General features: G+C 37.4%; 2 protein-coding genes across 4 annotated transcripts; one reads left to right on the plus strand and one right to left on the minus strand.

The window, feature by feature from the left end:
* The first annotated feature begins 1,357 nt into the window (after window positions 1-1,357).
* On the plus strand, window positions 1,358-4,552 carry LOC147868783 (nuclear transcription factor Y subunit C-1-like). Its single transcript, XM_087323300.1, has 2 exons — window positions 1,358-1,486; window positions 3,342-4,552. Exon 2 carries the CDS (start codon window positions 3,433-3,435, stop codon window positions 4,237-4,239), a length of 807 nt encoding a protein of 268 aa, XP_087179426.1. The 5' UTR covers window positions 1,358-1,486; window positions 3,342-3,432; the 3' UTR covers window positions 4,240-4,552.
* A 1,706-nt stretch (window positions 4,553-6,258) lies between these two features.
* Window positions 6,259-12,136, minus strand: PTAC12 (plastid transcriptionally active 12). 3 transcript variants are annotated; one of them, XR_015530099.1, is made up of 11 exons: window positions 12,008-12,136; window positions 11,198-11,642; window positions 10,086-10,315; window positions 9,566-9,678; window positions 9,198-9,457; window positions 8,603-8,724; window positions 8,087-8,158; window positions 7,244-7,297; window positions 7,042-7,155; window positions 6,401-6,868; window positions 6,259-6,301 (listed from the first exon to the last, which is right to left on the minus strand). XR_015530099.1 is itself a non-coding variant. In XM_087323309.1 (10 exons), the coding sequence occupies exons 1-10, from the start codon at window positions 12,035-12,037 to the stop codon at window positions 6,851-6,853; spliced, it is 1,458 nt and encodes a 485-aa protein (XP_087179435.1). In that variant the 5' UTR covers window positions 12,038-12,136; the 3' UTR covers window positions 6,259-6,850. The 3 variants fall into 3 exon arrangements, 2 of the variants coding, with proteins under 2 accessions (XP_087179435.1, XP_087179447.1); XM_087323309.1 differs by having other exon boundaries at window positions 6,259-6,868; XM_087323321.1 differs by having other exon boundaries at window positions 6,259-6,868; window positions 11,198-11,633; window positions 12,008-12,122.
* Between the last annotated feature and the right edge of the window lie 2,093 nt (window positions 12,137-14,229).

Consider the following 14,229-nt stretch of genomic DNA (forward strand, 5'->3'; position numbering starts at 1 on the left):
CTGTCTAATTAACCATAGAATCAAACTCATCGAAGATCAAAACATTGAAAGTTGGCAATAACTTAGTCTTTTAATTTCAACTACTACTTGTACCTTTGTTTTACTATTTAGAGATTTGCATCTACATGTTGAGGATAATGCTTTGTAAATGTTCTTGGTTCTAAAGGTTATTTTGCCCCTTGTTTGGATGTTAATTTCTCTCATCTATATTTGTTGCCAAACAAACCAACAATTGAGGAGGCTGCATAGTGATTGTCGTGTTTCAACAAAATCCAAAACTCTGTGAGATCAAGCATCACTATATCTCCCACCTCTTTGAACCCCAAAGGAAACAAGCCATTAAATGAGAGCGCACTCTCTCCATACCATGCAACATAATAATCTTGAAGACATGTGGTGACTTGTTTTGCAAGGAATTACAATGTTGTCTACTAGATGATGGTGCCCATAAAAATAAGGAGTGCGCTTCATGCTATGTGACAACCAAGTGTTTGAGCACATAAAGAACACAAAATTTTAACTGGAATACTTCCATTAAGTAATTGCCACCATGATGCCTAAATCATTGTCCTCCCATGTGTCCCCATTTGTCAAACCCTTATTCTCGATGAAATATTGGACAATAGATATGCATGGGTGTAAGCATGGCCACATGTTTTGTGATACCAAAAATCTATGAGCCATCGTTAAAGGTTAGATAAATCCAATATTGCAACTCCTCCCAAAGAGTGTAGGGGGTTAGCTAGATGGTTCCACACAATCCACACAATCCTCATGTAAATCTCTTTTTCCACAACAATAATAGGAGTTGCAAAATAGAATGCAAAGCCTTCTTGTTCCATGGGATTGGCGACAAAAAATATAAGATCGTGGGTTCCATAATACACTCTCCAGCTCGATGGTGTTACATGAAATGGCTAAGATTGTGACTTCTTGTTATGGGAATGACCATACTCTATCCTCGTGTGTAGAACTCGTAACCATAATTTATCTCGTGGTAAGTTGTATCGTAAATATATTCCACACGAGGATAAAGTATGGTCATGCCCGTAACACTTCCAACACATGAACTTATCCCCCAACCTCGGCAGTCATCTATTCAATTCATTGGCACTTCAAAGGTGGGCGCCCCAAACAGATGATGGTGGTGTCGGAGAGGAGGGTTGAGGGAGGGCATATCTAGGGAAATAATAAAAACATAGAGGGGGGGGGGGGGGGCACCTCGAGAAATAAAGAAAAGAGAAATAAAACAGCTCAAATATAATTAATAAACAAGAGAGATGAGAGAGGATATTGTCATAGGATTGTGTATAAAACCCTAATCTCACACACAGGAACTCTGTCTGTCTCTCTGTTCTGATCAGTGGGAGCTACCGCAAGCAAGCCCTGAGACAAAAGGATCGAGGAAACGAGAGATAGAGAGAAGAAAAGAAGAGATTCGGACACACACTCACTCACACTCACACACACAGATTGTCAGAGAAAGGTATGTTCTCTCTGATCTTGATGCGCTAATTCTTCTTATCACTCTAAACCTTTATCTCTCTAAACCTTTATCTCTGTGTGGAAGATGTAAAACGTTCTGTTCCTGGTTCGAGATTTAGCTAGGTTTAGAGTTCCGCTTCTCCGTCTGATGGAATTTGGTAGTTTTTCTTTCTAGGTTTGATGTAGCTTCACTAGGTTTCGTTTTTTTTTTCCCTGATAGAATTTCAATATATCTGGGGTTTCCTCTTAAAAAGTCACTAGCTTTAAGGTTTCCCTGACGATTTTTCTCTAGTTCCAGTTGTTTTTCTGATGGAATTTCACCGTGTCAAGGGGTTTTAAATGAATATTTGCTATTTCTAGGGTTTCTCTTAGTTATTCTCTCAAGCGCTATGTAGTTTACTGATAAAATTGCACTATTTCTAGGGTTTTGCGTAGCATTTATCTTTATTTCTAGGTTTTTCGGATGAAAATTTGTTAGGTCTAGAATATTTTTTCTGATAAAATCTCTTTTTTTAATGGAAATTCTTGATTAGAATATCAAATTTTCCTGCATGATCTTTTTCTCTATGCACATAATACAAAATGTTTTTACCAGTCTGTCTTCTTGAGATGGATATTTGCATGTAAAGTTTAACTAAGAAAATCGATGGAAGTAGGAATAGGAAGGTCCTTTAATGATTAAAATATAAGATTCTTCAGGGTATAAAAAAGGATGTGGAAAATTAGAATGCATGTTCTGTTGATGTAGAAGGGAGAATATTGAGCGTTTGTAAGGGAACTAATGTCTGAGCATTAAATGCAAGGGGAAAAGTATTGTTCAGAATATACATTAGATAGGGAATTCGTAAAATTTTCATCGGAAAGTTATTATTTATGGATATGCTGGGTATCAGAAAGGGGAAATATATTCAGCATTAGAGGTTGAAATATCAAAGCCTTGTTAGTAACATGTTAGAAAGGGAAATATTGAGGGTCTATAAGTAAAACCATAGAACCTCAAATGTTGAGGATTTGGGAGGAAAGAATAATTATTTGAGGATGAAACAGAATAAAATGGGAAACATGGAGGATGAGAAAGGAATGTATGTGTTTGAGGAGTAGGAGCAGAAATGTTGTTTGAGGTAATAAGCGGTCTTATCTAAGAATTAGCAAACATGTCCTGCATATGCAAGTGCTGATTAGACAGAGATTTGGACATTTCTGAATATGTTCACCAGTTCATGAACCTGAGCATAATGAGATCATTATACGCATGCCTAGAAGCAAATCTGTTTCCATCTATTAAAGCAGTAGTTTGCATTTGTTAGAGGTGCAATGAATTGCTGCAGATGGTTAGGATTTGTCTAGATAGTGATATATACTGCTGAGAGATGATTTAAGGGAAGATGAGAAAATAGAAAAAGAAAAAAATATTTGACATGCCAGTATATGCATGATTAGGGGGAAGATATAGGGAAATTTAAGGAAAAATGGATAAATGGATCATGAAATATGTCACCTTAGAGTGTTACGGATAAGAAATTGAGATCGTGAACTGCCCCAGATTGAGATCATTTTTGGGTGAGTAGAAGATTTAAGGGCGAAGGTCAGAAGAAATTGATTGAGAAAAGTGATTAGAACATGTCTGCAAATGCATGTAAAGGCCATGAGCCACATCATCTTAGGGCCTTGAGGATTAGAGGAGTTTGGAATGTTGGTGTTCGAATGATGGTCATCTGTTCATGTATGTAACAAACATTCTGGCGTGTCTTTTGGGTTTTGTGGTAATGGCGTTGTAATGCTATAATGGTGTGATTGTATGGATTTGTTTTTTATTAGAGCGATGGTTGAGTTTTTGGAGATGGACATTGTTGCAGGTGGAATGAACTGCTTGAGATTGAGTGGAAGTGTGTAGAGTTTGTCAGACAAGTAATAAGTGGAAGATTAGAAAGGAAGAGTTAGAAAAAAATGGAACAACAAAGCTCTCAACAGCAGCAGCAGCAGCAGCAGCAGCAAGCCATGGCTGTGGCTGGTGGACAGCCACACGTGCAATATGCATATGCAACTGGAGTCCAACCAGGGCAAGCCCCTGCTGGTTATCCTGCTCCACAAATGCAACCCATGGGATATCAAAGTGTCCACATGCAACAATTACAACACTTTTGGAACACACAAAGGCAAGAGATCGAGCAAGTGAACGACTTTAAGAACCACCAGCTGCCTTTGGCTCGCATAAAAAAGATTATGAAGGCCGATGAAGATGTGAAGATGATATCGGCTGAGGCGCCTGTCCTCTTTGCTAAAGCATGCGAGATGTTCACGTTGGAACTAACCTTGAGATCGTGGATGCATGCAGAAGAGAACAAAAGGAGAACATTGCAGAGGAATGATATTGCGGCAGCAATAACTCGGACAGATATATTTGACTTTTTGGTTGATATAGTGCCAAGGGATGAGGTGAAGGAAGAAGGAATTTCAGTGGCCAGAGGAGGCCTTCCTTCAGGGGAGGGATTGCCGTATGCAGGTATGTATTATATGTCGCAGACACCACCGGGAACATTCGGACCTCCTATGACTCAGTTATCTCCAAGTGTTACTGGATCTCCTGCGTATATTGTTGGTAGGCCCACTATGCCTATGGATCCTTCTATGTATATGGGTCATCATCAGATGGGATATGCCCCCCCTCCTCAGATGTGGTCGGCTGCCGCTCCGGCCACTGATGATCAAGCTGAAGCTCCTCAAGGCAGTCCCTCGGACAATGTCTCTGGTTAAAAAAGGAAGATGGAAATATTTGATACTCTGCTATTATCGTAGTGTTCCGAAATCACAAACTTTACTATTGGCGTAGTTGTTTTTATGATATTTGGGATGGGCAGTGCGCTTAAGATCATGCCTTTGCATGACTATGGCATATAGCTATATCTGTCCTTTGAATCAAGGTATAACAGTCAGCAGTATCGGTATTGATGACACTGCTTACTTGTATCCCTTTAGTGTCAAACTATTCCGCTGCAGACTGTCTTGCTTCATGCAAATAGTGAGAATCAACTTCTTAATATTTTAAATGCAAGTAATTTTCAGCTTGTGCGGATTTGCCTTCTTCATTCTTCATTAGATGGTGTGAGTATGCCTACTCATTCTTCATTAGGTGTGGCGGGTGCATCTTTAGAACTCTGTTATGCATTCTCAACATTCCTTTTAGATGATTCTTGCACATGCTCCGTTGTCTGATTGTTTTCCATGACCAAATAAAGATTCAGCTGGTTGAAAACTGTCAAACATGATAATTTTTGTTTATGTTTGAATTGCAGCTAGATTTCGGTTTTTTCCTTCAGAAATTTTGTAGAAATGATTTGTTTTCCCTTGAATCTTCAAGAATTTGTCGTCCTGTTGTGATTAAAGCTACATTGAAATATTATTGTACAAGCTTTTGGTATACAGTGTACAGATTTGTTAAATGGCTACACAGTGATTTCTATAGCTCAGATTGTTTAAAAAATCTATACATTAGGGAAACAAATATGTAAACAAATATAAATTTAATTTCAGTTTTTGCAAGTAAAATACAAAGACTTGGTAAAATTTTATTTTTATAACATAATGGGCACATGGCAAGTAGCCAATTAATAAATCTAGTCTTATATCGTTCCTTGGAAATGAAATATAATATTCAGATTTGTAAAAATGTTAATATTTTCTATCCTAAGCATCCCCCCCTCTTTTTCTTGTTTCATTGCATTTCAGGTTTTTGATTGTCTTGTGTTGATATAATACTTGTTTCCATCACCCTCTGCTCTATCTCCTTCCTTACTCCCCACTCACAAATACCCCCCCCCCCCCACCCTCTTCTTTCCATTCTTCTCTCCATAGCAGATAACCACTAATGCATCAATCTTAATGGATAGGGTCCCATGGAAGTATAGTATATCTGTGTGCATGCTTTGAAAAACATAGCAGTCTCTAATTGCCATTTCTATAGTCTGTCTTTGCGTTATGTTATTGTGCATGCTCTTGAAAGCAGAATTTCTGAGAGAATATGCCATTGTATTATGTCAACTTAGTATGTTCTACTATACCTTGGATTTGTTTGCATGTTAATAAACCTCAACTCGGGTAGAAATATCATAAAGTATCTGCTTATAAAGGTTATGCTATCACAAAGAATTGTTGTATTTGCAGCTATCTTTCATGATCATTGTAGTGTTCAGAGTTACTATTTCCGTAGTGCATTCCCATGTACTTTATCTAATTCTATGTAGTCAAAGTTCATACTTAATTTGTGGACACTTTCAAACTTCCAGCAGTCTGTAGCTTTCAAAGATAACAAAATAATAAAGGATCATTGTAATTGCTACTTGCATTGAAAAGAATGAGTATTTTGTATATTTAACCAAGCTATAACTTCCCCATATGTTGTACACTTCGAAATTCCTGTGCTTAAATGTAATTTGAGGAGACCTTCCCCTCTACTCCTAGCCGATTTTGACAATTATGGAGTCATAAAAGACAACAAACACACAAGTTGAAATCTAAAGTCATTCCTAAAGTGGTTATTCAGAGGGTGCTATGATGTACTATGATGTTAATATGTGCAAATAGACTATAGTCAACATTGCGTTTTACTAGGCCCTTGAAAGCACATTTTGATTTAAAACAAAAAGTAAACTGTGCCCAACATACATATTCCAATAATAAATACTGATGCACATGTAAACATTGACATGAACAATAAACACACTACCATGTTATCTTCTTCTGCAAGTTTTGCAAATTTGAAAAGGGAACTATGAATAGATGATGAACAAGCTCAATCCTACTTGAATGCAACATTTGGCTTTTTATATCCAAAAAACAGAAACCGAACAAGCTCATACCACGTCAAACTTAGACCGAACATTTGTCTTTGGGGAAATAAATAGTTATTCCCAGGGACATTTTTGAATTTGCAGGCAATTTGATTCACTGGTACAATGAAAGAAAGCTTAGAGCTGCTTAGCAAGCTTTTAGATGCAATCCAACCGTAAATTTAGACGGAGCTTAGGCAGCATTAAGAAACGGTACATTTCCATGATAAAGGAAAGTGGTTTGCCAATACACAACTTTGCTGCATGTGGACATGCTGAACACCTGAAAAACTTGATTTCCCAGGCTTTTCCAAAGGTGATGAACCAAGAGAAAGTGTCAGCTGAAGGCACATGTGGAGATGTGGAGTGACGAGACAGTTTTGATATCTAATACCTTTTTCTAAGGCCAAAAAACATTGTGTATTGCAGCGTTACAACTTTCATTTGGACAATGTGTATAGGTATTCTTCTTCGATGAAGCTTCAATTACATGATATGCCTACTTTTTCTCGAGATGCTCCAATATATTTACCACCACGCTATTCATCTACCTCTTCCTACAACAAAAGGGAATTCTATATTACTTCAGAAAACTAATGATTTTCACCAAAAGAAAATAAAGCTTCATCTACATCCATTGGAATTAGATTAACTGAAATTGTCTTAATATCTCTTGAGGTTATTTTTTGAACAAATGCATTGCATAAGAGAAGCGTTTTTATCACAAAACCTGTTTGTTTTCAATGCTGTTTATTTGTGTTTTCTCCTCCTCGTCTCCTTCAGCCTCTTGTTCATTAGACTCAACTTCTTGCTGCATTTCTAACTCTTCTTCCTTTTCGTCTTCCTAGTGATAAACAAATCCAATTATGTAAGTCTACTGAATCTGACAAACCATTATATTCGCAACAAATTATACCCTTCCCCCCCAATACCTCCTTTTCTCCGATATCTACGGCATCAGCAATTGCCTCTTCCAACTCTTGGTCCTGCAACATGTATTTAATTTTCACACATGAAAGATGAAATTCAATCCATCTATAAATACATAATCTACACCAGACATTAAAAGCTTGCAAAATTGTGTAGCTAACTTTTATGGATTCCTAAGATTGACCCATGAATTAAAACAAATGGCATGCATTAAAGGATAACAGCAAAATCAGATGGACGACTAAATTCAGATGGAAGACTAAATTTGTATTTCGCACTATCATCCAAGGTTGGCTTGGCCATTGGCATATACACAATAAGGCAGGAGATTAACTCCAATGACTAAACTATTAACAAAAAAGAGAAAATATGAAGGATCGTAGGTAGGTGTGTAGAGAACATTGATGAAATTCAATCCATCTATAAATACATAATCTACACCAGACATTAAAAGCTTGCAAAATTGTGTGTAGCTAACTTTTATGGATTCCTAAGATTGACCCATGAATTAAAACAAATGGCATGCATTAAAGGATAACAGCAAAATCAGATGGAGGACTAAATTCAGATTGAAGACTAAATTTGTATTTCGCAACTATCATCCAAGGTTGGCTTGGCCATTGGCATACACACAATAAGGCAGGAGATTAACTCCAATGACTAAACTATTAACAAAAAAGAGAAAATATGAAGGATCGTAGGTAGGTGTGTAGAGAACATTACCACTACTTAAGTGAGAAATATGTGTGTGTGCATGCGTGCATGTGTGTGTGTGTGCGTGTGCGTGTATGTGTGTGTGTGTGTGTGTGTGTGAGAGAGAGAGAGAGAGAGGCAAAACATGTTACCATTGCAAACTGATTTGCAGCTTCTTTCTGTTGCATCTCCTTGAGTTCTTCCCGAGTTATCAGCCTCCCAGCCTATCCAGAAACCCATTAGTTAGCTAGCTAGCTAGCTAGCTAAATCCCTCTAATTACAAAGTATTCAAAAGAACCTATTGGAAACTAAAATTATTGTGTCGAAAAGGAAGAGCAATTAAAATAAGAGGGCAAAATATTACTATATGTAAAATATTATGCAATAAAAGTTTTATCTAGTTTTTCCTAGTTTCAAGGCTGTTTAAAGCTAGGCTTCAAATAGAGCAAATGGCCTCTCACAGGCAATACAAAAAGATGGGGACAGCAATTTACACATAAAAACTGGATAATAATAAGACTGAAGAAAATAGTAAAAACGTGTGTCTAATAAAACAATATCACTATATGCATTTGAAACTATTAATAATTACATTGCAAGCCCTTGGACAGGTAAATGGAAATTTCGTGCAAAGTCAAGAATAAAATATTTAGAAGAACACAACAAACCTTTCTAAGTGATTCAAATATACTAATCCTTGGTTCATGAAAGTTCGGTCCACGGTAATCGATTTTCTGATTTGGGTCTCGGTAGTAGTTTGCTGTTGGGTATACTGGATCGCCTCCCCAAACTGCACAAGATATGAAAAGTTTTTAGATAGTTTACCACAAAATAGAACACAATTAAGAGGTTCAGTTGAAAAGATTTTTAAGTTTACTGATTATCAATAGTTCTAATCGTGAAGATGCATATCTATTACCATGCACAAATCACATTCAATTTTTTGTTTCCTAGGTTATCAGGGTCACATGCCACTATCATGTAGGTTAAGAAGAAAAAAGACAATGAATTCAAAATTCCTTTCTAAAATCATCTCTGATCTTCATGCAAGCTATAGATTCTCTACTATGGGACAATAAATCAAGAATGGAGCTCAAAATATTCAAAATATTCAAAAATATGCAAGCCATCTAAAAAGTGTATAGGTAAAAATATTTGACATTGAAGCATGAGTTGCAAGAAAACAAGCTTAGACTGCCAAAGCAACATCAAATTAGCCTCTCAGAAAGATTTAATAAACAAGGTCTGAAAAGATACACCCACTTGCTTTTTTCTCCTCCAAACTCATGCGAATCGCTAGTGGATCTCTTTCAATGCGAGGATCTGTTCCCATCATGATCCGATACTCTGCAAAAGTTTGATGTGCAAACATCTCAATGAGTTGTGCAGATTCAGTTTGTCCTGTCTCTTCATATCGTTTCTTCACAGCTTCTTTTGAGCAGTCTTTCTTCCACGCCTTGACCCACTCACTATAATATGCCATTGCACCTATCTCTCTCCGCCTTTTCTTTTCAAGTTCAATTCTATAAGCACCCAGAATCAATATAAAACATAAGAAGACATAGTGCTTTCTGTGTACATTATTTTATCCACTGATTTTTAAGCGAGCTTATTTATAGACATGGTCTTACCTTTCCTTTTTCAGAGCATGTTTCCGAGCACGTGCAAGAACTGTTTCAGTAACAGTAGGCTTCTCACCAAATAACTTGATCTGGCCAGATTTCGCCGCTGCAGCGGCCAAGACCTGTAGAAAAACATTGCACTGAGAAGGGTAGAAGAAGAATACCTTTCGACTGATGGATCAAGTGACTTACATTTTAGAGAGTCTTACTAATTCACTTAGCAAATTCTTAGCTCTTATCGCAACTGTGTTACTCGCTCACTTCACAAATACTTAGTTTTTACTTGCTCACTTCACATATTCTTAGTTCTGAACTCATTTACTTTACATATACTTAAATTCTTATTCACACACTTTGCATATACTTGGTGCTGACTCACCACAGACTTCACATAAACTTAGTTCCTTCTTGATCACTTAAAGGAAGTTCTGACAAAGGCTTCAAACTGAACTACATTTGAATTATTACTTGGCAAAATAATTGGTCCATTCTTAGTGTCCGAAAATGTTATGAAAAAACCCCTACTTACCGCAAAGTTATCAGGGGGTGGCCTACTGAAATCATGCCATGGCTCTTTCTCAGGTGGAATCTTCCGCCAGTTGTACCACAATTTTTCATCAGGTAGCGGAGTGAGGTCTTTCACTGGCTCCTCTTCAGGTTCCTTTGCATCAGGGTCTTTGTATGTTACATATTCATCTCTATACTCATCACCATCTTCTTCGTCTTCGTATTCTTCCTTTCTTTCGAGAGTTTGTATACCTTTATTCAAGAAATATCTTAAGCACTGGAAGTTAGGATGAAATCACTATCTTTCAAAATACTTTGCAAATATAAAGAAAGGAAGAAGATAAAGATCTTAAATGAAATATCTCGTAACACTTCTGCATAAATACAAGATGAACTGAACTACTAAAACGTCAAGAAACATAAAGCATGGGACACACATGACAAAACATAACCTGAAATCATGATCGTTCAAATCTCTTTAAAAAACGACATCAATGTGTTTGACAAGATGAAATTGTGATATTTCAGAAGATTTATAAAAGAACAAAAACTATAGAGAAACTAAAAGTTTGAAAACAAAAAAAGACAGAAATCCTAATGAAATAGACTAAGCAATTTGGCATATATGGTAATATGTAAGACAGCTATCCTGAAGAAATAGCTCAAGCAAATGGGCATATTTATAGATGCTCACGAGATAGACATCTCAATGAAATATCTTAAGACATACGTATAACACATAATGACCCGCAAGACAAGAAATCTCAATGAAAAATCTCAAGCAAATATGCAGACATAAAAAGACACAAATTATATGGGATACGAAGGGGAAAAGGAAAACCATTCACGTGCAGGTAAACATCAGTAATATATATACACAATATCACACATATACATGTAAAGACACATAGTGCACAATATGTACATACATTTACACATATACACGTAGTGTGCACACACACATACATGATGCACCTACACACACACACACACACACACACACACACACACAAAACAAGTACACACACGTGCATGTAAACAACACGCATCCGCAAACACAAACACGAGCATACATATAGATATAGACAGATGAAAAGATTAAGTAAAAGAAGAAGATGACAACGAGGTTCTTACTTTGCTGGGATTCAGTTTCCTTGGGAGCTTCTTCCTCAGCCACCTTCCGACGTCGCCGACTGCCCGGCTTCTGTTGAGTAGCCTTAGAAGATGATGAAGATGGAGAGGAAGTCTTCTTAGGTACATCTGCACGTGTTCTTCTCATGATGCGAGGTACATCAGCCGACCAAAAGGGCTCATCAGGAATATTGTTTCTACTAGTAGAGAAGGCCGGTCCGGGCTCTCCTGATATATCATCATATGAATGGTATTGAGGAGGTTGAATTGGTGGGTCCACCGCATCATCAAGAGTCGATCTGATGCTCAGCCTTAGCTTAGATCTTCTAGTTTGATGATGAAACAAGCTTTCCGATGAAGAAGGAAGAAGCCATATCCTCATGTTTCTTAGTAATGGTTGAGCACTACCACTGAAGCTGCAGGGAAAGCTCTGATGCCCCTGTGTAAACTGTTTAAACATCAGACGGTTAACAAACAGACCATTAAAAAAAATTAGAATTTTCAGTTTGGGGTTTCACAAGAAATGGTCTTCACAAGGATGACTGTTTATCTGGTTTTATAAGGGGTTTTCCGGATTTGGGTTTTGAGATAGGGTTTAAAAATAAACAATTCGACCATAAAGTATTAACAAGAAACAGGCTTTTGGGTTTAAAGTCAGGGTTAGAACTGAAGGTTCCAAAAGAATCAATTTCGACTCATACAATTAGCAACAAAACTTAAATTTGGGTTTATGGTATGACGAGAGAAAATAGAAACAAATAGACAGACAAAAGAGAGAGAGAGAGAGAGAGAGAGAGAGAGAGAGAAAGTTACCCAGGGAGTATCATATTTCAGAGAAGGCATTGCCTTTCTGCTTCTTCTTCTTTTCCTTACTTCTGCAGAAGAGACCCCGCTGCTTGCATGAGCTTGGATTGGAGACTAAAAGAGGAGAGAATTTTATTATATGGACAAGAGGAAGAGATGGATATGTATATGTGTGTGTATGTCTGTGTGTGTGTGTGAGAGAGAGCTTTCTGGCTTCTAGTTAAGTAAGCCCTTATAAAACCTTTGAGGCCAAGAAAGTTTTTGATGGAAGAAAATTTTTGATGGATATGTTGCCCACATTCCATTCCACAAAGCCTTTTATAGGTTCGAGCTCGGACTTTCAACAATCAAGTCTCGCCCCAAAGACCAATCATTTGGAATCGAGTGGGGCAAAATTATGTATCAACCATGCTTTCAAAGACCTCGTTCATAGTAGTGTAGGATGGCTATCCACATCTAGAGACCCGATCATTTGGTGCATAAGGGACCCTATATTGAGATCAAAAGTGAGGCCCCAACTAGGATGGTTGTGTTGATAAAAGCATGGATGCTCGAATTGGGGCGCGCTGATAAAAAATCAGAGGAGTGTCGAGAGATAGATTATGGCTTGGATGTCTCGATTGGGGATATCAACGTATTTGTCAATGAAGTTCTTCATGACTTGGAGCATCTCGATTTAGTGGATTTATTTCAGCGAGGATGAGGAAAGGTTGGTTAATTAAAAAGAAGTGTAGGATGATGCATCCTTTAAGCAAAAAGGCAATCGTGCCAAGACCAATGTTGCAAGATAAGAAAAATGTCATGGTTCATGCTGAGATGTTCAATTGGTGGCTCACACTTCCCATCCTCCACTATCTCTTTGGTTGCATCAATTCTTAAACATATGATAACTATTCCAACTTGTTCGAAGCCTAGACTCGTAGCATACATGCCACCTGTTTTTCAATGGGACAATCCCTTGCATGTAAATGTGGGATGGTTTCTTGGTTGTAGAACCTATATCGATGTCTATTATTTTCCCCATCTTGATAGTAAGCTTGTTGGTTCCATAAAATGTTTCTAATACAATGCAACTAGTAACTAATGTTGCATATTGTTTAGACTATAAGAGAACAACACAACATCATTGGCATATAGGAATATAAAAATAAGCACGCACATGAGTATTTGGCCATGCAATCCTTTGCAACCTTATGTACAGTTTTTTTCTAGTTTATGGACGCATAAACCAAACTGTGAGGGAGAGAGTAGACATCCTTGCTTAACCCCTATGTTGCTCAAAACTTACTTAAAGAAACAATTATACATTTTCAATTTGGCATCCAGAGTGTTTACACAATTATCCCACAATTGCTCTATACTCTAATGGCATTTTGATACGACGAGGAAGAGATTTTATAAGTGTATTGATATGTCAAATATGAGATATCAAAATTGAAAATGTAATACATGAGTAAGTCAATAGCAACTCTCGATGTTGGAACTTTACCAATGAATGTAGCGGTTGAGAGAGGGAGGGGGGGGAGGGGGTGCCTCAATGCTCCTCTCATCAAACAGGATGTGAACTAAGTTGTATTATAGTAGGAAGCTAAATAAAGGCACACATGCTCTTGACATATTTGGTACAAAGAGTTTATTTGCAAGACCCTCCTCATTTCTCATAGCTTATGATACATTGGCATTGCAAAAAATGCATTGTCCATATGACAAACCCCTCTTCCAAACAATTTTCCAAATCTATTTGTTTAGTGTGTGCTTTGGCCTTTTTTTTACTTATTTCTCGTTCAATTATTGGAAGTACATATGGTTCTTTAGGTTTAGCCCTCCTAAGGAGAGGGTTGTCATTAAGCTCATGCTTTTGTTGTGATACTCAATTGGAAGACAATATACATCAATTCATTCTAGGCCCTATTGCACGTGCTATTTGGAAATATTTAGTTGAAATATGGCAAGTATCGTCTTCTTGTTATCTGATGCATAAACAATGGGCTTTCAACTAATATGTGCAATGGGAGTGGTTTTGTTGCATTTCATGCTAACATCTCATAAAGTGGCAGAGCTAGTGAGGCTTGTGCACACCACGGGTGCGAACAGTAAGGTGGGTATTATAAACGTGTGTCTATTACCATGGATATACTCTGAAACAGGACATATCATCGAGACCCACCATTGGTGGTGTGCAAGATGAAGACCAGAATGTCATGCGGGTCAAATCAGCGCCGAGAGACCGA

Source organism: Azolla caroliniana, unplaced genomic scaffold (genome assembly GCF_043228905.1).
Source record: "Azolla caroliniana isolate FFs.n. ecotype wild unplaced genomic scaffold, voAzoCaro1.0.p SCAF_1, whole genome shotgun sequence".
NCBI classification, from domain to species: Eukaryota; Viridiplantae; Streptophyta; class Polypodiopsida; order Salviniales; family Salviniaceae; genus Azolla; species Azolla caroliniana.